General features: G+C 38.0%; 1 protein-coding gene and 1 non-coding gene across 8 annotated transcripts in view; one reads left to right on the top strand and one right to left on the bottom strand.

Moving 5' to 3' along the window:
- Positions 1-22,003, top strand: part of SGCE (sarcoglycan epsilon) — a 67,605-nt gene that overhangs the window by 24,986 nt on the left and 20,616 nt on the right. For 5 of the 7 annotated variants that reach the window (XM_068972602.1, XM_068972601.1, XM_068972603.1 and 2 more), the window contains 4 exons: positions 1,381-1,503; positions 3,128-3,285; positions 7,295-7,367; positions 13,419-13,617. In XM_068972602.1, the coding sequence (XP_068828703.1) occupies positions 1,381-1,503; positions 3,128-3,285; positions 7,295-7,367; positions 13,419-13,617 (553 nt within the window). The remainder of the gene's footprint in view (positions 1-1,380; positions 1,504-3,127; positions 3,286-7,294; positions 7,368-13,418; positions 13,618-22,003) is intronic. The other 2 variants (XM_068972606.1, XM_068972604.1) reach the window with 1 other exon arrangement.
- TRNAC-GCA (transfer RNA cysteine (anticodon GCA)) lies at positions 7,613-7,684 on the bottom strand. The gene has a single exon. It is a non-coding gene; the product is annotated as a tRNA-Cys (tRNA).

Below are 22,003 nucleotides of genomic sequence, written 5' to 3'. Positions count from 1 at the left end.
TTTATTTGTTCATTCTTTTTTTTTTTTTTTCTGGAAAGAGACCATATTCACAGGTGAGTTAATTGCTCTTGGGTAAAGACTGGGTACTTAAAACCATGGGAATGCTTCCTAGTGCTGGTACGAAACAGGTCCGGAAGCAAGTCTCCCTACATACCTAGTTTACACCTACTTGCTGCTTCCCTCCTTCTGTCACTTTAGCTTCTGAAGTTGTGTTTTCCGTAGTAAAGCTGTGGATACATGAAGCTACCAGCCAGATGTTTTAGTTCAGTTCCTCATTTTTGGCAGCCATCCATGGAACTGCAGGGGCAAGTTTTCACAGATACAGCAGTGTTTTTTGTGAGTTCTTATTTTTATGCTGAAAAATTACTGTCAGTGATTTTACTATTCAGAGCTATTAGTTAGTTGTGAGCCTGGAGTGAGCAGCCTTGGGTTCTTAAGGTTAATTACTACATTTACAAATCCATCAGTGACTAAGAGAAAGAACTTGCCTGATAGCGTTTATCTGTTTAAAAATCGCAGCCACTAGCCAAACCAGAAGATAGAAAACCAAGAGATTGGAGAGGTGGCAAGGGTAATGGTATAATGTGTTGGTGAAGATGATGATATCAGAGGGAAAAAAATGATAAGCTGAAACTAATCAAACCAATTTGGTCATTTTAATGTGCTCACATCATGTGTCTTCAGGAACCAGTAAATAATAAAATCTGCCCCATTTCACTTAAAGAAGTGATTTGTCCTGAATTTTATTATGTAATTGTTATTGCTTATTTAGGAGATAGCATAATAGACTAGCTTATACGTGTGAATTATTAAATGTCAAGATCAGGTAAAGTGGAATAAATCATTTCTAGGAGAGATATGAGAACTAATACTCAAAGAGTACCCAGTGCCTTTTTATAAGTATTTCTGAAAGTCACCTTATATTTATCAATGGTATTTATGTTTTGTCTGGCAAACAGTTAATACAGTGGAGATTCTTACCATTTAAAAGTTGCTCTTTATACTTTTCTTTGAAAAAAGGTAAAATGAAAAAGATACTGTAGCAATTATATAGTTGATCACGTCTCATGATGTATTTCATTGGTAATAATCTCCATAAAAATTACCAAAGAGATGTTATGGTTGTCTTCATTATTTAATAACAATTTAAAAAATTGATTGTGCCTAATTCTGCTTACACAGTGCTTGAAAAGTCTGTAAACACACCAAGTTGAGAGTTGTTCCATGTTTGTCCTAAAACAAACTTTAACTATCTTGCATGTTGCTTCAGTTTTCTCAGAAATGTCTATAGTGAAACCCGGTTTGACAGTGTAAGTGAATCTGCAAAAGCAGACCTCATTATTTGTCTTTCTATCTCTTCTCTTCCCTTTTTGTTTGCAGTGTACACTATTTTCTCCAAGGTACACTCTGATCGGAATGTCTACCCCTCCGCAGGCGTCCTCTTTGTTCATGTTTTGGAAAGAGAGTATTTTAAGGGGGAATTTCCACCTTACCCCAAACCTGGTATGTTCTTGGTGGGGGGAAAAAAAGAGGTTAATTTATTAAATTTTTCTTTCTATTCAGTGTGCCTAATCCAGATAATGTTTAATCAGATATTTCTGACATTATTTGACATGGTCAGGATATATGATAAATTGATTGTTACAGGATATTTCCCATTGTAAGATTCAACATTTAATTACAGAAGAAACCAATTCATTTTTGAATTTTGAAGAAAGCACATTTCTGATTATCTAGTCTTGAGTTTTGTACCTCTGACAAATCATCTACCTGTATTCTCATATAAATAATTATAGCTGTAAAATTATGGTTTTCCACATTAAGACTTAGAGTCTTACCTAGGACATTGACTTTTGGAAAAGTATACACATATCATAAAAGAGAACGAAATATGATATTAAGAAAATTCTCAAAAAAACTTTTACAATATGAAATAATTTTATATAACTTCATGATAATATAATGGAGATTAATTTTTCTTCAAAGTAATACCAATTACAAAGCCTTATTTAATCATCTATTTGTTTAAATTATGTTTTGTTCGATTGTCATAAATACCATCCAGTTAATGAAGATATAGAAAGAATAGCAAGAGAAAATATATTCTTATTATGACTCTTACTTACGTAATAGAAATGAATTTTCTGGAAAGTATGGCATAAATATTATTTTTGTAGATTATATGGTGAATAGCGTACCTGAAAATACTTACATAGTTAAGCATGTTTTCGCTAGTATTCAAGAAAAAAAGCAATCTTTTCATCAATTATTTATAAAATGTTTTCTCATGAGGCATTGTACTTTTGCAAAACTGTATAGCTAAACCTTTTAAGCAGCAGAAGAAAACATATAGTTTCATATAGTTAAGAGCATAGTTTCTGGGTTCAACCAAGATTAAATTCTTGTTTCCCCACTTAATTTGACTATGAGGAGTTAACATGGAAAATTACATATTTCATCAGTAAAATTACGGCAATAATAGTACTACTTTTATTGGTATGTTTGGAATCAGATGAAATAATAGTGCCTGTAGAGGCCAGACACAGCAGTGGGGCTTGGTACATGCTAATAAAATGATGCTGTTATTATTGTTTATTATTAATAAATGTCATGTTATTGAAGCTCTTTTAGATTTGAATTTTTCAACTCATCCTCCAGTGTTTTGGAATTACATTATTTTTGTTTTCATGATACTTTTATAATTTTGAGATATCCCTTAAGATTAGGTTGATAGTGTTCAGAGTTTAATGAAAGAGAGATTTCTCAAAAGAATGAGCATATCAACATGATTTTCCTGAAAGTTAGTTGTCTCACTGATAGAACTTCTCCACTGCTATGTGACTCCACGCCCCCCCAAAAAAAATTAAAGAAAGGAAAAGATAGTTTGAAAAAAATTGCATGAATATGCTCTTTGTTGCATCAGATTTCTAGACAAACTAAACCACCAAAATGATTTTTTTCTTTATGTGAGGTCCTAATGTAAATTCTCAGATGGATTTCTTTTGGTTTTATTTAATTTGCAACAAATGTTAAGAAAAAACTTTTTAGACAGACATATTTTTGTTGAAACTATCAAAGCAGCACGTGAAAATAACTTTTATATCTTACTTTTGTGTTTCTTACCTAGGTGAGATTAGTAATGATCCCATAACATTTAACACAAATTTAATGGGTTACCCAGACCGTCCTGGATGGCTTCGATATATCCAAAGGACACCATATAGTGATGGAGTCCTTTATGGGTCTCCAACAGCCGAAAATGTGGGGAAACCAACAGTCATTGAGGTAATTTACTTAGAGCAAAATTATATTCTTGTTTATTTGTAATTTGAGTCTCAAATGTAATTAAAATTATTTGGCAGTGGTTTTCAGTATTTTATGCATGGAAACACATGAGATAACATTTGGAAATATACCATTTCTTTCTGTTCATCTACAGAGTTTTCTGTTTCAGCTTTTATATAAAAAAGGGCAGTCTAAATTAGTGAAAAAATTAAAAGATTTAAGATAAATAGATTCCTATGAATTCTGTTTAAGAAGATGAATACGCTTATTTCCTCCAAATTTTAATTTGAGATTTCATCTTCATTCAAATACAAGCATTTAAACAGATGTATTTTGAGCCCCTACCATGTACTGAGTGTTATGATAGGTGTTGATGGTAGAAAAATGAATAGTAGCCATCCCCTGCCATGTCTTACAGTTCTGAGGTTGAAGCACTGGAATGGAAACTCAGACTTAGCCAACACTGACATAACTGTTATAATAAGAAGATGTTGTCTGATGCAGAGTTGTAAGAGGGGTAGATAGAAATTCACTAAGTAGAAGGAAGGCTATTTTAGGAAGAAGATACAGCACATCAAAATCTTGGAGGCATAAACAAAACCACATGGTCTTAGAGAACTTTAGGGGTGGTTAGAGGACAGCATGCACTCCAGAGGGCAAATGATGGGAACAGAGGTGTTGATGCTGATACGGGCAGATCGTGGAGGGCTCTGTAAGCCATGCAGATATGTTTTACCTTGACTTTGGGAGTTATGGTGGTGCTATAATTAATCAGATTTTTATCATTACCTGACATCATACCTGGAAGATATTAGAAATTAAGACAGTAAGGACTTCCTTGGCAGTCCAGTGGTTAAATCCAGTAGTTAAGGCTCCACATTTTCTCTGCAGGGGACATGGGTTCGATCCTTGGTCAGGGAACTAAGATTCCACAGGCCACGTGGCATGGCCAAAAAAAAAAAAAAGAAATTAAGACAATGAAAACAATGATGACATCAAACCTTTAATGGGAAATAATTTTTTTAATGAATGGATATAAATGTGTTTCACTTTTTACTATATCTAACAAAATCAGAATTACTTTCACTCTTTATTATACCTAACAAAATCAGAATTACACTGGCAATTAATGGCAAGAGAGTTCTACTACAATTTTAGGCCTCAGTGCCTCTAAGATCTTAAATTGGAATTTAAAAAAAATTATTAGTTTTAATTGAAGGATAATTGCTTTACAGTATTGTATTGGTTTCCTCTAGATATCAGCGTGAGTGAGCCATAGGTATACCTATGTCCCCTCCCTCTTGAACTTAACTCTCCAGTTCTGTAAAGACTTACTGGTAGTGACCAGGGCACCAGCATCAAAACTGCTTGTGGAATTGCCAGGGGTTTGCGCAGGTCATGGGAGGCATGTTTTCTACCACCAGACACTTGTAGTAATTTTACAAATTCTCAGGAGGCTACATGCTTTGCGTTTTTCTCCAAAGTTTTAATCAGCCATGGACTGTGGATATGAACTTCCATGTTGACTGAGAGGACTCAGTGCTTTCACTGCTGTGACCTGGGGTTTAATCACTGGTCGAGGAACTAGGATCCTGCAAGCCACGTGGTGTGACCAAAATATAAAAAAACAGGAACATTTGCAAATGTCCAGCACCCAAAGGCATGCACAGTCATGTTCCTTGAGCAATGTTTGCCTAGGAAAACATTGGAAACCCACAAACCAACTGAGACCAGAAGTCCATCAACAAGAGAGTAGATAAATAATTCCTGGAATTATTTCACACAGTGAACACTTACAGCAAGAATGAAGTTTGACTTGCCTGGCAACATGAATAAATGCTTTAAACATAATGTTGGAAAAAACCCCAAACCTCTGAAGACTAGTTTATGATTTTTGTAGAGTTCAAAAGCCATCAAAGTGAACAATGTATTTTAAAGATACATGCATGTATAATAAAACTATATTTAAAATGAAGGTGATGATAAACACAAAATCCAAAATGGTTTCTCTGGTAGGAGAGAGGCAAGAAGCTAGGACAGAAGAGAAACACATGTGTTGGGCCATGATTCACAGGGGTGCATTATACCTTACTACCAACATATAAGGTTACGAATAAATATCAAATAATATCTTTAAAAATGATGAAAACAGCATATCTTTCATCTAACACAAGTAGTGTTTTATCTGTAAATAACTCATTTTACATCCATCTATAAAAACATATTTTCAGCATTTTAAAATATTCTGTTAATAATATAGTGAAAAGATTTTGCATATCTTACTTAGTCACTTATATCGACAATTTATTCAGTAGATATTTATGAACATCTAAAATAAATCAGTTGTAGAAATAAGGGATCCAAAAATGTACACATGTGCATATCTCTTTGCTATGAAGGGCTTCACATCATGATAAGTAGACTTTGATAGATGATATTATAGTATTTAAATATCTCATTAGAAATGATAGAAGAATTGCATTCTGTTGTAGCTTTTAAAATTAAGCATTAAATATAAATCTGGATAATAAAATCCTTCCTCCTGATTTATGAAAAGATTCTTTGCTCTCTTATGTCACCTATGATTTTTAAAAACTTATTAAAATTATGAAATTTACAATAATGAACTTTCTGATAATTATGGAAAGCCTAGCCAGAAGAATATTACAATTAATTTGAAAATGTTTAACTTTTTCTCCCTGAGCATTAGCTTTAAGATGTTATAACAAATAATATTTAGTATTTTTTTCCATTGAGAACATGATTAAAATTTTGTAGAGTAAACTTTTAAACTCATTAGCATTCCCAAATGTCTTTTGCTTCTTTGCAAACAATAATGCCCCATTTATTTAACGACTAGTCTTAATTTTAGTGTTTGGTTGTGAACCTCATTGATCATGTGTCCCAGCAGAGAGCAGCAAAGAAGTTACTGAATCCAGAAGAAATCTGACAGATTGTGGAGATAGTTCTTTTATCTTTGGGGAATAATACACTTTTCAGAATATGTGCTTTTAAATATTGTTAAAGTTTTAGAATTTTTAATTCCCAAATTCTGATTTTCGCTGTTGTCTCAAATGATATTTCTGATGAGGGTGATGTATTTAAAGCTCATATATGATGCTTAAAATCTTTGATACTGGTTCTGAGTGTGCAAGATATTTCTGTTGTCTTACTTTTTTATCTCAGTGTCAACTGTGGCTGCAGTTACTGCCAGGACAGTGCTGGGATGCTAAGACAATCATTTGTTTTTTGTGTTTTTTTTGAGGTACCGAAGGCCTGTCTGAGTGATTTCATATCTGTTATAAAGTTAATTATTCTTAGATTTTTGAAGCCACATCCTGCTGTTGGCCTTTGCTTTGTTTGTTGTTTGCAGTGGCTGTTTCTGAGTTGACTTTGATGTAAGTTCATTGACTCCACAAACATTTACCAGTATTTTTTTGTGAAGGAATTGATTTGTGGCTTTGAGCCTGTGCCATGAGACTGTGATCCCTACTGCTGTGCTCCATTGTGAGATATGATTTCCAAAGGGGTGCTGACATGTCCTCACTGGTTGGTGTGCAGTTTAGTACTAAATGTGGACAACACAGAGATGTGCTTGTTTTAAAGTGTACTTCCTGGTATGATCCTTAAGTTCCATTCAAAAGCACAGAAATAGATTTTGTATGTTTTCTTTTTCCAAGTTTAGAATGGCTCTGGTAAGTAATTCATAATAGTTAATCCATTTACTAATGATGCATCTGCTTTGCTACTGGCACTTAACAGTCTTCTATAAAAGGGTTTTTCTGATTTTAACTTCTTGTTTTAGCATGTTTAATAGACGTGACTAATTATCTATTTCCCATAATATTGCTAAAAGCTCTGATTCTTGTTGTTCAGAGAAGGACTATTTTGTAAGTATATAGAAAAATAATGAAAATGGAAAGGACAATTTGTTTTCGTTTAGCCCTTAATGAATTTCATTTTTCAAATAACATTTCACTTCTTTAATATGACTTTCTTTTTCTAATAGATAACGGCCTATAATAGGCGTACCTTTGAGACCGCAAGGCACAATTTGATAATTAATATAATGTCAGCAGAAGGTAGGTATGGGAAAATACGTTATTGATTGTTTCCTTATTTGCAAGAAGTATTTCACTTATATTTTATAGGTATATAAAATCTCGTTCAGGATTTTAAAGCTCCACATACCTACCATAAGTGAAGTTGCTCAGTCGTGTCCGACTCTTTGTGACCCCGTGGACTGTAGCCCACCAGGCTCCTCTGTCCATGGGATTCTCCACGCAAGAGTACTGGAGTGGGTTGCCATTCCCTTCTCCAGGGGATCTTCCCTACCCAGGGATCGAACCCAGGTCTCCCGCATTGCAGGCAGACGCTTTAACCTCTCAGCCACCAGGGAAGCCCTACATACCTACCATACCTAATGAAATAGTAAAATGTAGAAAAGAAAACTAAGGAATAAAATTAATGACAAAATATCATGACTTGTTTTGGTGCTGAAAACCTCAGGATAGGGAGCCAAATACAGAGGCCACTTATTTCTCCAGGCCTTGGTTAAATCATCTGTTCAGTGGGACTAATACCATTCCTCTTGTAACTCTGAGGTAAAGAAGTGATCATTTAAGGCTCAAAGTGTGCTTGATGTAGGGCTGGTCATAGAATTCATCATTGGTAGGATTTTTATTTTAAAACCTATCATAGCTCGTAGTCTAGTTGTATGTGATGATAAAGAAATGTCAATGGAAATAAACCATCATTTGGGTCACAGTCTCCTTTGCAAATAGCTAATCATTTAGCTGGAGTAATTGTTGGAGTCCATCAGCAATTTAGAATTCAGTTCAGTTCAGTCACTCAGTCGTGTCCGACTCTGCGACCCCATGAATCCCAGCACGCCAGGCCTCCCTGTCCATCACCAACTCCCAGAGTTTACTCAGACTTACATCCATCGAGTCAGTGATGCCATCCAGCCATCTCATCCTCGGTCGTCCCCTTCTCCTCCTGCCCCTAGTCCATCCCAGCATCAGAGTCTTTTCCAGTGAGTCAACTCTTCGCATGAGGTGGCCAAAGTACTGGAGTTTCAGCTTTAGCATCAGTCTTTCCAAAGAAATCCCAAGGCTGATCTCCTTCAGAATGGACTGGTTGGATCTCCTTGCAGTCCAAGGGACTCTCAAGAGTCTTCTCCAACACCACAGTTCAAAAGCATCAATTCTTCGGTGCTCAGCCTTCTTCACAGTCCAACTTTCACATCCATACATGACCACTGGAAAAACCATAGCTTTGGCTAGATGGACCTTTGTTGGCAAAGTAATGTCTCTGGTTTTCAATATGCTATCTAGGTTGGTCATAACTTTTCTTCCAAGGAGTGTCTTTTAATTTCATGCCTGCAATCACCATCTGCAGTGATTTTGGAGCCCCCAAAAATAAAGTCTGACACTGTTTCCACTGTTTCCCCATCTATTTCCCATGAAGTGATGGGACCAGATGCCATGATCTTTGTTTTCTGAATGTTGAGCTTTAAGCCAACTTTTTTATTTTCCACTTTCATCAAGAGGCTCTTTAGTTCTTCTTCACTTTCTTCTATAAGGGTGGTGTCATCTGCATATCTGAGGTTATTGATATTTCTCCTGGCAATCTTGATTCCAGCTTGTGCTTCTTCCAGCCCAGCATTTCTCTTGATGTACTCTGCATAGAAGTTAAATAAGCAGGGTGACAATATACAGCCTTGACACACTCCTTTTCCTAGACACACTCCTTTTCCTATTTGGAACCAGTCTGTTGTTCCATGTCCAGTTCTAACTGTTGCTTCCTGACCTGCATACAGATTTCTCAAGAGGCAGGTCAGGTAGTCTGGTATTCCCATCAATTACATATGCTCAAATTGTGAAGTGATACCTTAGAATTTAGAAGTTTAGGGACATAAGAGTTACTCCGACATTTAGCATATTCTGATGCTGTTTTGGCATTCAGTTGGGAAAGACATACTCCTAAAAATTTTGTGGTTAAAATTTATAAATCATGGGATGCTATACCAGATATCATTTATGAGGGTGACGGGAGAAGAACTGATACAATATTCCACCCCCCAACCCAGCACAGAAAAACAATTGTGTATCCTCGATAGGAAAATTCTTACTTCTGTTTACTAGTACAACACATTTTATCAGGGAATTCGTAGTAATTCAGTAAAGGCTCTGTTTAAAATTATCTTTACACTCTATGAAAGAAAGTAATTTCAATAGAAATGAAAATGTAATACAATACATAATTGAGAATCCTTGATGATTTTGAATCCCTTAACATGAATTTTTCCTTTTGGCGTTTTAGCTGCATTAATTGCAGACAACAAATGTGCTAGTTTAAAATTTAAAATGACTGTTCCTAGCTGCTCAGTTGGTAAAGAATCTGCCTGCAATGCGATAGATGTGGGTTCGATCCCTGGGTTGGGAAGATCCCCTAGAGAAGGAAATGGCAACCCACTCCAGTACTCTTGCCTGGAGAATCCCATGCACAGAGGAGCCAGGTAGGTTAGAACCCACGGGACTGTGAAGAGTTGGACACAACCGTGCGACTTTCACTGTTCCTTTCATATATGAGAAGAAGGTTCAAGTGCCCATTCCTTTGGTCAGGATAGAAGATTCTCCGTCCACTTTTCCACTTCCCAAGGGCTTTTGTAAGGTCCTCATATTTGGATTAAGGAGATTTTTACTCTTTATTCCAGTTGTAATTGGGTACTTACATCCAGTCCAAGCTGTCCACGTAAAATTGGAATATCCTTAATGAGAAGAATGGTTGTGACGTTCCCCTTCCTTGAGAATCCATCAGTTTAGTTATATACTTATTTACAGTGGACTTGGACCACTAACCTCACTAGTATGTTCTCAGAGGGACTCAGAAATCCTTTGCTAGGTATGGGAATCCATACAAGCAAAAAGTTGGACACGACTTAGCAACTGAACAACAAATTGAAAAATAACCTGGCCTGTGGTTTGAACTGCTTTCTCTTCAAGTCTGGTCTCAGTCCAGTCGACACAGAATATATCCTAACAGGTGATGCTGATGTGTGGGAACCATATTCAAGCAGATTTTAATGGAAGGCTGCTAGTCAACTATAGGATTGACAGTTGGCCTGAGGGGCTGTTTATCTAAGTTAGGGTTGGGAGAGGACGAATATCTGGGTTTAGAAAGCCTCCTTTTATAGATTATTAGATTGCATTAGATAGCAAGAGCGAGGGGAGGAGAAGGGGGGATAGAGAATGAGATGGTTGGATGGCCTCACAGGCTCAATGGACATGAATTTGAGGAAACTCCAGGAGATAGAGGAACACAGAGGAGTGTGGTGTGCCTGCCATTCATGGGACCACAAAGAGTTGGACACGACTGAGTGAACGACCGCAGTGGCCGAAACTCTGAAAACCAGTGCACCACCAGGCAGTCATTTTCCCTTGCTCTTTTTGCTGGAGTGCATGTGGTTAGTAGGGTGTGTGTCTGTGGGCATGATCTGTACGTGGGCTGTTGCCCCCAGATAAGGTGAGGACCAGCAGTAACAGGAGCTGAGCGTCAGGACAGCCATGCTCAGCTCTGTCTCCTGCTCTGGGAGGTCTAATGGGAAATGCGTCGTGTAGAATCGCGCAACGTGAAGCCCGAGGAGAGTATTAGAGTGACTCTCCAAGTCAGGTTTTAGTGCCACCACTCTGTTGGCTTCCTGTTCCCTTGGCCTCCGTGATGGCCAAATATAGCAGGCGCGGGATTTCCCCAAAGTTAGAAAGCTCCGGTGACTCATCTCTAGGAGACTTGGCAAGAGCACTTGGCTGGGTAGACGGCAGGCAGCTCACACTGCCTGGAGCCACGGAGAGGCGTGGCAGCTGCCAGCCTCCTTAGGAGCCATGGAAGGTCACAGGCATTTGGGAAGGCCAGGGAGCAGCTCTCCAAGGAAGAGCCTTGATGGTAAACAGGAAAAAGTTTGGCAGGCTTTTTTTGACAAGTGGATATTAAAACACCAAATGAAGTGAATAGATGATAGAATTCTAGCCTACTCAACAAACTATACTTGGTATTATTTATAAATATTATTTATTGCCAAGACACTGTTCTTCCTGACATTTTTCTGCATGACTGTTTCTCAGTATGAGGTGGGAAATGTAACATGATTAAGCTACTGTTTATCTATATAAAACAGGAAACGTATCTGTATAAAACAGGAAACTTATCGACATCAAAGAGAATAAACAGCATATTTTAGAAGATTATAGATGGGCTGTACATCAAACAAATCTAACAAAATCATAAGCAGAATAAATTACAGTGTAGGAGAAGAGTGGAGAGCCTTCTGTGATTAGGGCTTTGAAAAACTTAATCTTTAGAGATGCTACACTCCAGGAAACTCTCCTGAAAACTCTAGAGCCAGAGTATCTCCTGACTTCAGCTCTGGCATCAAATGTCCTTTTATATTGAAGAGGTTTCATAATAAATGAAGTCATCAAGGTTTCAGTTATTGTAAAATTTTAATTTTTGTTTATTAAATAAGAATGGACAGATAGTACATGAGTTCTAGTAAGTCAGAGGGGAAAAGACCCTGATGCTGGGAAAGATTGAGGGCAAGAGAAGGGGGCAACAGAGGATGAGATGGTTGGATGGCATTACTGACTCAATGGACATGAGTTTGAGTAAACTCTGGGAGTTGGTGATGGACAGGGAAGCCTGGCATGCTGCAGTTCATGGGGTCGCAGAGTTGGACACGGCTGAGCCACTGAACAACAACAATACGTTATATAATTATTATTGGGGACTTTAAATCTGTGGGTAGTCCAGAAATTTTCATGGCAAAATCCAAATAAGTAACCTGCGCATATTATTATAATAATTGCTAAAGTTTAATATTTTCTAAGTTCTTACTGTATATTGGGAGCTCTGGGGAGCACTTTATATACACAGTCTCTTTTAGCTCAGGTAAAAATCATGTCAGGTAAGTTCATATGATCTAAAAATCAGCTTCCTCTTCTGAAAGTATGCAGAAAAATACAAGTCCCTACTCACTTTCTGATTGTGAGTATTAAATATGGTAATTCACCTGTTTCCCTTAGCTTGGCCTACCTCAGAGTACTGAAAGTAGCTTTTATTATTACAGAAATATTACTAAACAAGAAGAAAGCTATTCTTTGTCTTAATAGAACAGCCAGAATATAGGAAATGACAGTTTGTGACTCAAGACTAACATGTGAGAAGCTGAAATCAATTATATTTATTTCAAGTTTCTTATATTGAGAGTTTGAATTGGACCTTGGGTTGGCTTAAAATGTTCTCTTTGGCATCTTTAGAGGGAAATTATTGATGAGACATTGAAGAGGAAAAAAGCTAAGTAAATCTCTAACAACGTGAGACATGGAATTTCAAGAGAAATTTTAAATATGATTTCTGTAGAGAATCTAATTATGGAGTGGTCCAAAGAATGAAATAGTTATGATTTCAAAGTACTTATTGAAAATGCCGTCAATATTTATTTTAGTTAAATGTAATGTTTTAGCATGCTCTAAAAAGATCAGTAATAACCACAAATTAAAAGTACGGTTTTCCATATCCTATATAAGCAACCCACAAACAAGCCCAGGTATTCTGTCATATCGTCTCTGTATGAAAGGACACTGTTCTGTGTCTCAGCTTTCTCCTCTGTTCAAATAGAAAAAGCACTGCCTGGGATTGTAATGATTAAATTAAACAACGTGAAACAGATCTGTCAACTTGAAAACACTACAAACACTAAATATTTTTCTCAGTTCTGGAAGGGCTGCTTCTACCTGGGCACGTCGGCCGGGTGAGAAGGCTGGCAGGCCACTGGCAAGTTAGAGACAGATATGAGATTTAGCATTTTTCCTTTTCTTTCTTTGTTGTTTTTTCCTATGATCGCTATCTGCCCTGCTGTCCCTTGGATTTGATTACATCATAGATAAAATTCTGGGTCAAATGTATGTGGTGTTTTTAGATACAGCCTCTGTTACACGGAAAGCCTTTGAAGTCAGGAATAATATTGTTCCCCGAAGCCAGGACTGTGACACGGCAACAAATCTCAAGTTGTTTTGTTTCCCTTTCAAAAGACTCCCTTGTTAAAGGTGTGCATACCCTTTTCCCACCAAAATTAGACTTCCCGTTACCCTATCAAGCAGAATTCTTCATTAAAAATATGAACGTAGAAGAAATGCTGGCCAGCGAGGTTCTTGGAGACTTCCTGGGGGCCGTGAAAAACGTGTGGCAGCCTGAGCGCCTGAACGCCATAAACATCACGTCGGCCCTCGACCGGGGCGGCCGGGTCCCACTGCCCATCAACGACATGAAGGAGGGGTAAGTGGACTTCATCTCATCGCCTTAAGTGTGGATTTTAAATGTGGCGATATTACCAAACTTAGTGTAGATGGAAGAGGGCCTGTGGCATTTTTCTTTTTAATAAGCGATAGGTATTGCAGAGATGTGAAAAAAAATAGCAATTTTCTGTATTGACAAAGAGGTTACGTTAATGGTCCTTTGTATCTGATGTTCCAGGTCCTTTGAAAGCTAATTGTAGATCAGGACTTGCATCATAAATTACAGTGCTAAGTCTTTTTTGTACCTTCTGTAGAGAAGCTGATTATTTAGGGACCTGAGTTTCAAAGGAAATTGATGCCCAGTTATCAGCTGCAGAAGGACATACAGATTGCTGTAACTTTATTCTAGGAAACTATTTCTTCGCCTTTAACATTCTTTCCACCATGTGGCAATGATTGATGGCTGGGGTGGATTTGAAACCTATTCCTAAAGCCTGGCCTTGTCACTCACAAGCTGGGTGACATTGAGCAAACTGCTGCACCCCTCTGGGCTTCAGCTTCCTCGTCTGCTCCAGTGGGAACAACCTTGGGGTTGTTGCGAGGATTAAAGAGAGAATGCATTTGAAAGGGACTTGTCTGTTCTCAAGTTTTACAGATACAGAATGTGACTTACACCCTTGTAGGGGTTATAAAACACTTATACCCAAGCACAATGACAGATTGAATGACCACATTGTTGAAATTTTCCTGTTTAATTTCTAATCTGCAAGTTGAGGCAAATCTGCTTTTTTTTTAAAAAAAAAAAACTAAATCCTGTAAAAGTACGAGATACAGAATAAATCACATTGTGCGTAACATATCCTTTTCCAACTCCTCCTTTATCCATATCCCTGGTAACATTTATACAGAGGACATCTTGAATTAACCAGAATGTCTGGATTAATAAGAATCAAATTTAAGGGCAACTTCAAAGGAGAACTTTGTTGGAAATAAGGGAAGAAATCCCACACAGACACAGATAAGGTAGGGCGAGTAGTCAGAAAGGGGATGGAATCATAAGCAATGACCTGTAAAGTCCAACTTACAAATTTCAGAATTAAGTTGTATCTTGTACAGTACAATAATGGATTCTTGAAGTCAGTCAAGCACACCTGCAAGCGTTCGGAGAAAAATAGTTGCTTTATTTCTTGCCTGTCTGCTGGTTGGCTTTCTCTGTGAAAACAGAATTCTGGGCTTAACATTTTACTTCAGAGGTTACAACCTGGATCTTTTTCCCAGGGAGTAATGAAAGTAGAACTGTAGGAGGAGATGAACAGGAGTATCTCCCCTGAAGACATTTTCCAGATGTGGTGTCTGTTAAGGAAATGTTTATTGATTCGGCTGCATTGAGTCTTAGCTGTGGCATGCAGGATCTGTGGTGGTTGTGCACAGACTAGTTGTGGTGCCGGGCTCAGCAGTTGCAGGGCATGGACTTAGCTTCTCCATGGCGTATGGAATCTTAGTTCGCCCACCAGGGATCGAACCCATGTCCCCTGCATGGCAAGGTAAATTCTTAACCAGTGAACTGCCAGGGAAGTCCCTGGAGTCTTTTCAACAGTTTCTTAAAGTAATGTGTTCCACAGTGAGTGTTAAAACAATGACCAAAAGATGCTGGAGGAAGCAACAGGAAAGCCAGTCATTGGTAGAGTTCGCCATAGGTGTGCTTTCTTCTGGACTCACCCCTTCCCTAGAGGCACGTTTAGCCACCACTAGACTAAATTAAGGGCTTTCCTGGTGGCTCAGATGGTAAAGAATCTGCCTGCAATGCGGGAGACCTGGGTTCGCTCCCTGGGTCAGGAAGATCCCCTGGAGGAGGGCATGGCAGCCCACTCCAGCATTCTTGCCTGGAGAATCTCCTTGGACAGGGGAGTCTGGTGGGCTCCAGTCCATGGGGTCACAAAGAGTTGGACGTGACTGAGTGACTAAGCACAGCACAGAGACTAAATTGAGCTAACACCTCTCTAAACCAAACTCCGACTTAAAACGGTACTATTCAAATGTGTCTAGCTTGAGAATTGCCAGTAGAGTTTATTAAAAATATACCTAGGTTCCTGGCCTCTGATCCCCCCTGGAGATTCTGGATCTTTTGAGTCTAGGGCTGGGCCTGAGCATGTGAGTCTAAATTAAGAACAGAATTTCTTGTCCTACAAGTACTGGTTGGAGAATCTAGTCATTAGCTGATGACCCCCAGCACCTGCTAGCAGGAGGCATGTGTTGTCAGTCCTGTGGCATTTATTTGGACCCTGTTGTCTCAGATCCCTTCCCAACTAGAAATGCTTTCCATGAGTTTTAATTTAATGTTAAGCTGCAACCTTTACAAAGTATTCATATGGTAAGTCATTTAAAATAGAATTTCTATAAATTGTACCCAATGCCAACTTAATTACTCCAGTGTACCTATATGAGCACCGATTGGGTAGGGTCCTACTTGAGTGTAATTGCATAAGAAAAATTTGTCCCTGGAAATAATTTTGCATATTTTCTTTGGTTGTTATGTAATGTCAAGGTATCAAAAATAGGTTTTTGGTTTGTTTTTTTTACCCTGTTTGCCTTAAATTTAGAATAAATTCAGTGCTTAACTCACCTCTTGTGCCTTTCTTCCTTTTTAATGGTGAATATCATGATTCTTAATTCACTTGTTGAACTTTGGGGGGGGGGGGGTGCCTCCCTGGTGGCTCAGCAGTAAAGAATTCACCTGCAGCTGTCGTCTGTGGGGTCGCACAGAGTTGGACATGACTGAAGTGACTTAGCAGCAGCAGGAGATGTGGGTTCAATTCCTGGTCAGGACAATTCTCTGGAGAAGGAAATGGCAATGTACTCTGGTATTCTTGCCTGAGAAATCCCATGGACAGAGGTGCCTGGTGGGCCATGGGGTCATAAAAGAATCGGATGTGACTTAGCGACTGTACAACATCTTGATTCTTAATCCACTTATTAAACTTTTTGCCTCTGTACTTTCTTTTGAAAGTAACATGGCCTACAAATGTCATTAAAAATGAAATACTGGAAAGATCAAGGATATGGTCAGAGATGCAAAGGAATTGCATCACTTTATTTTCTAAAATTTTATTAAAAAATACACTCCAGAAGTATTAAACACCTACTAACTGTGTTCTGCTTTATACTTTAAGTGAGTTTCAGTCCGTGATTTTAAAAAATCTCCTTAAATTATTTCCTATTATGATGCATGGCAGCCACAATTTACTAACTGAAAATTTTTCCACATTAGTCAAACTCACAGCAGATGGCCAAGAGGAGCTCTCAGTAGTAGACCCTCGGAGTAAGCCTCCAGCCCTTCCACAGCCCACAGTGCATTAATATCAGTCACCAGGAGTCCCTGCTATAGTGCCCAAGCTCCTCGTCCTTCTTGATGTGCGTTTTTCCCCCCTCGTTTCTGCAGACCTCACTGACAGCTTTTAAACTTCTAAATCTAACAGAAACCAATGGTAAAGATTTCCTTCAGAGCGAATAAGCTCCTGCAAAGGAAAGCTGAACCTCCTGTAAAGGTTCCCTTTCACTTTCCAGACCCATAACCCCAAGGCAACCGTGCTCTGTCTCTGGGTGTGGTCTCAGGGCTGCTTTTGCTCTTGACTTTGAGCCAGAGACTAAGGACTCATGGATGCATTTAGCCTGGGATAAAGCTGGTGGAAAGAGGAGCAGGTTCATATTTCAGTCTGGGCATGGCGTAGCTGCCAACTCAGGGTGAGTGATGTGGTGTAAATGGTGGTTATGAAGGGAATGATGGGGTGTGAGGATTAAAGAATATACTCACTTTTCATAAGAGATTGTCAAACCTACCACTGTTTCCTCTGGTTACCAAAGCCTGTGGATCTAGCCTCAATCAGCAGCAGAGAATCCTAGTTTATTCTCTAGACAATCTCACAGAGTGTGCCCTCTAATTAATTGTCTTCTTTGTGCCCTGTAAAGGGCTCACAGAGAAGTTACACTTGGAGAAGAAAATGTAAGTCAAAGGCTGCCAAAGACTCATCTGATGCAAGGCCGTGGTCCTGGGCGGTCTGTAGCGCTCTGCTCAGTCAGTCCCCATCGTTGGTGATTTATAAGATAGCCCTTTATTCTTAAATAATGTGCCTCCTGTATTTTTGATGCAACTATTCTTTCTTTTAGGGAATGATGATATGAGATTGGACTTTTTGAGCCTTTAATAACAAAATTGGAAGCCAATATAAGCCCATTTTTATAAATATAAAAAGTTAATTAAAAAAAATCCATGCAACTCTATATCTATATGTCTATAACTGTATGTCTTTAGTTTCTATTCTTCTAAGTTCTAGGTATAGATGATTTTTTTTCTTCCATTGTTTAGCATTTAGTAAATGTTTTTTATGGGGGAATAATGTATTACTCTGTTGGGTACAGTGATTTAAAGTACAGTTGAAACATATATATTACCATATGTAAAATAGGTAGCCAGTGGGAATTTGCTGTCTGAAGCAGGGAACTCAAAACCAGTGCTCTGTAACAGCCTAGAGGGGTGGGCTGGGGAGGGAGGGGACATATGTATACCTATGGCTGATTCATGTTGATGTATGGCAGAAACCATCACAAGATTATAAAGTAATTATCCTCCAATTAAAAATTAAATTAAATTTAAAAGATAAAGAATATAGTCTATGCTCACATCTCTTAGGGACCAGAAAGTAATCAGATAGTTAGAAAACAGTGTTGTATGTATCATAGTTAAGGTATTCGTGGAGATGACTCCTTCCCGACTTCTGGTCCATGTCAGAGGGTTCATAGAGGAGATGAGATTTCAAATATGAGTACAAATTAGCCATCCTAAAGGAAACCAGTCCTGAATGTTCGTTGGAAGGACTGGTGCTGAAGCTGAAACTCCAATACTTTGGCCACCTGATGTGAGAACTGACTGATTTGAAAAGACCCTGATGCTGGGAAAGATTGAGGGCGGGAGGAGAAGGGGATGACAGAGGATGAGATGGCTGGATGGCATCACCGACTCAATGGACATGAGTTTGAGTGAACTCCGGGAGTTGGTGATGGACAGGGAGGCCTGGTGTGCTGCAGTCCACGCGGTCGCCAAGAGTCAGACACGACTGAGCGACTGAGCTGAACTGAAATGAACAAATCAGCCGGTTCAAAGAATGATGAAGGGAGAGTCTGGGCAGAGGGAGCAGCTTGAGCAGGAGCCATTAGGTAGGAAGAAGCCCGGTGGGTTTGGAAAGTGGCTTTGTGTGCGCAAATGGAGGGCAGGGACCCACAAATAATAATGACCAAAGAGGCAGAGACCAGACCATGTTAAGACCTCGTACTCCAGGAAGAACTGTTTGGGTTTTATCTTGTGTCGCACTAGGAACCTTGCAAACAATCGTGTGTGTTAACATTTTCATTTTAGCAAGTAGGCCTGCTGAGCCCCACCCACTGCATGGCACAGGCTAAAAAAGTAGATCGAACCCAGAAGCAGGAAAATCCTCCCACAAAATCCCCCAGAAAATCCTCCCACAAAATCCCCCAGAAAGGTCTGAGTCTTGGGCGCCAGTTGATAAGCTCATTCTTCCCTTCTTCAGTAAAGGGGAGCAACAAACAGGAGTAGAAGTAGAGTCTAGAAATGACCTTTATTCTTTGTTTTTCATTCTGAATTAGATGCTTTATTTCGTTTTATGTCTTCTTTGTTTTTCATCTTATTTTTTAATTGACTGATATGCACAGAACAGAGAACTGAACAGAGGCAAGAATCAAAACGCATTTTTAAGAGCTCAGGAGTTCCCAGGCAGCATGTAACGTACCTGGACACTTTCTTCTCTAAACTGTCCTCTGTCTTCTTATGTACATAAAATCACAAATAAAATACATTCATCATTTGGACAACTAGGTAAAACATATAATCATTGGATCTGTTTATCTGACTTTTGCTGGAGAGTTTTGGCATAATTTTTTTCACCTTTAGCATGGTTCTGCACTTTGTATGTGTAAAGACCATAGTAAATGGGTTTTACCTCAAGGGAAATTGAGTTGTTCAAATTGGAAGAAAAAAATTCTTCACCGGAGCAAGCTTTATTTTGAGTATTCAGTTCCTAAGATTGTGAGTCATCATGTTTTGTTAACATTTTCTTGAGAGCCTTATACTTGATAATACACTGCCATGCCATCTGTTTACATATGTTTGAAAGTTTGAAAGCATGGCTAAGATCATAAATGTAAAGATCATCCTCATTTCTCTTCATAAAAATTTTGAATTTCTGCCTACCAAAAAGCTAGCCTGTCAAAATAGCTGTAAATCAAAAACTGCATAGCAAAGATCTAGGAAAAGAGATTATAAAAAAATATATTTTAGCATGTATAGCATGAAATTATAATTATTATACATGGCCTCATACAGATTTATCTTTTAAAAAGCTAAGATGTTAAAACTTACTGGCTGTACAAAAAAAAATAAAATAAAATAAATACCTATTTTTTAACCTACAAGCTTAATCCAATATCTGCTTCTCTTGAGTAGTCTGTTTGCAATTTTTAAATTAACTTGTTTATTTTTCTAGTTTTGTTACAATTGATGATATAACATTGGATAAGTTTAAGGTACACAGCATGAAGATTCGATAGAAATATATGTTATGAAGTGATCACCACAATAACTTCAGATAATATCCATTACCTCACAGTTAGTTTTTATTTTCTTGTGATGAGAACTTGTAAGAACCACTTTCTTAGCAACTTTCAAATATGCAAATGCTTCTGTTTCTAAACCGGTATCGTTCATGCTGCAAACAGACTCCCTGAGGACAGGGAGGGAGACAGTTCCAGGCGAACAGTCAAGGTGCTGTTGCTTCACTCCCTGTGACTAGCACTGGGATGCTCGCTGTGGGAAGGGACAGAGTGGACAGGTGTGTGTGAGAGTTCTTTCAGGGCAAATGTCAGAGACAGATGATAGGGAAAAGGACAGGAGTCAAGGATGCTGGGGCTTGAGCATCTGCCCTTGCCAATCACTGAGCGAGAAGAAGATGGAAGGGGTGACAGGTGGAGGTGGGATGGGGTGATGATGAGCTCAGTTTGGAACATACTAAGTTTGTGAAGCTGCTGGATCATCCAAGTGGAGATGAAAGTAATTTGGCAGTATGTGTCAACTGTCATAAAAATGTTTCCACTTCTAGGCATCTCTTTTAAGATAGTAATGGTAAAGAATATGCACAGAGATCGTCTTTACAGTATTATTTATAACATCAAAACATTAGAAGCAACTTATGTGGCCAGCTCTGAAGTAATTATGAATAAATCATGTGCACTTAAAAATTATATTCCTATAAAAATGTAATTACAAAGATTATAAAACATGGAGAAATGCTTATGATGCATTAAGTGAAAAAGTAGGATACAAAATTATAGTTTGGAGATGATTGCAATTAGGTTAAAATACATGCACTTGAAAAGTATTCTGCAAGGTACATTGGAAAATGAAAATCATGATCTTGGTAATAGAAATTAATTGTTTTTATATCCCAAGTTTTATGTAATTTTTTTATATTGCTTTTATAATTTGAGGGAAAAAAACATTTCAGAGTACCCAAAACGTGCTTATGCCTACTTATATTATCTTGAAGTGAATTAATTTAAAATCTTACTAATTATAAATGCAAATCAATGTTATGTAAAAGCAAGAGGACTTTTAACAATTTTTGAAATATTTAATTTCTGTATTTTACAAATATATTTCACAGTTTTCAAGGAAAAATATGGTCTTTGCAAGGCAGTTAATAAGGGAATAGAAATTGGCTTTCTGTGAAGGTTAAGAGTAACAAGTTGTTCTAAATAGAATGTATTTCTCTTTTAAAATTTTTATTGCAGAGTAGTTGACTTACAATGTTGTATTAGTTTCAGGTATGTAGCAAAGTGAATCAGTTATACATACACGTATATCCGCTGTTTTTCAGATTCTTGTTCCACATAGGTCATTACAGAGTGCTGAGTAGAGCGTCCTGTTCTGTGCAGTAGATCCTTAGTAGTTGTCTATTTTTTATGTAGTAGAATGCATATGTCAGTTCCAATCTCCCAGTTTATGCCTTCTCCCACCCTCCACCCTTCACTTTCCCACCAGTAACTATAAGTTTGTGTTCTCCATCTGTAACTTTATTTCTGTTTTCTTAGTAAGTTCATTTGTACTGTTTTTTAGATTCTGTGTATAAGTGATACCATATGATGTTTGCCTTTGTCTGACTTCATTCAAGTTTGACAGTCTCTAGGTCCACCCATTTTGCTGCAGATGACATTATTTTGTTCTTTTTTATGGATGAGCAATATTCCTGTAAATGGAATATATTTCTACTCACTAGTCATGTCAATTCTTTACCAGTGGTTTCTTACTTCTACTTTTTCTGAACTGATAAATTTTTAACTTGACATAAAATGCAACCAGC

This window comes from Capricornis sumatraensis, chromosome 5 (genome assembly GCF_032405125.1).
Source record: "Capricornis sumatraensis isolate serow.1 chromosome 5, serow.2, whole genome shotgun sequence".
Lineage (NCBI taxonomy): Eukaryota > Metazoa > Chordata > Mammalia > Artiodactyla > Bovidae > Capricornis > Capricornis sumatraensis.
This window is presented reverse-complemented; position numbering and strand designations above follow the sequence as displayed.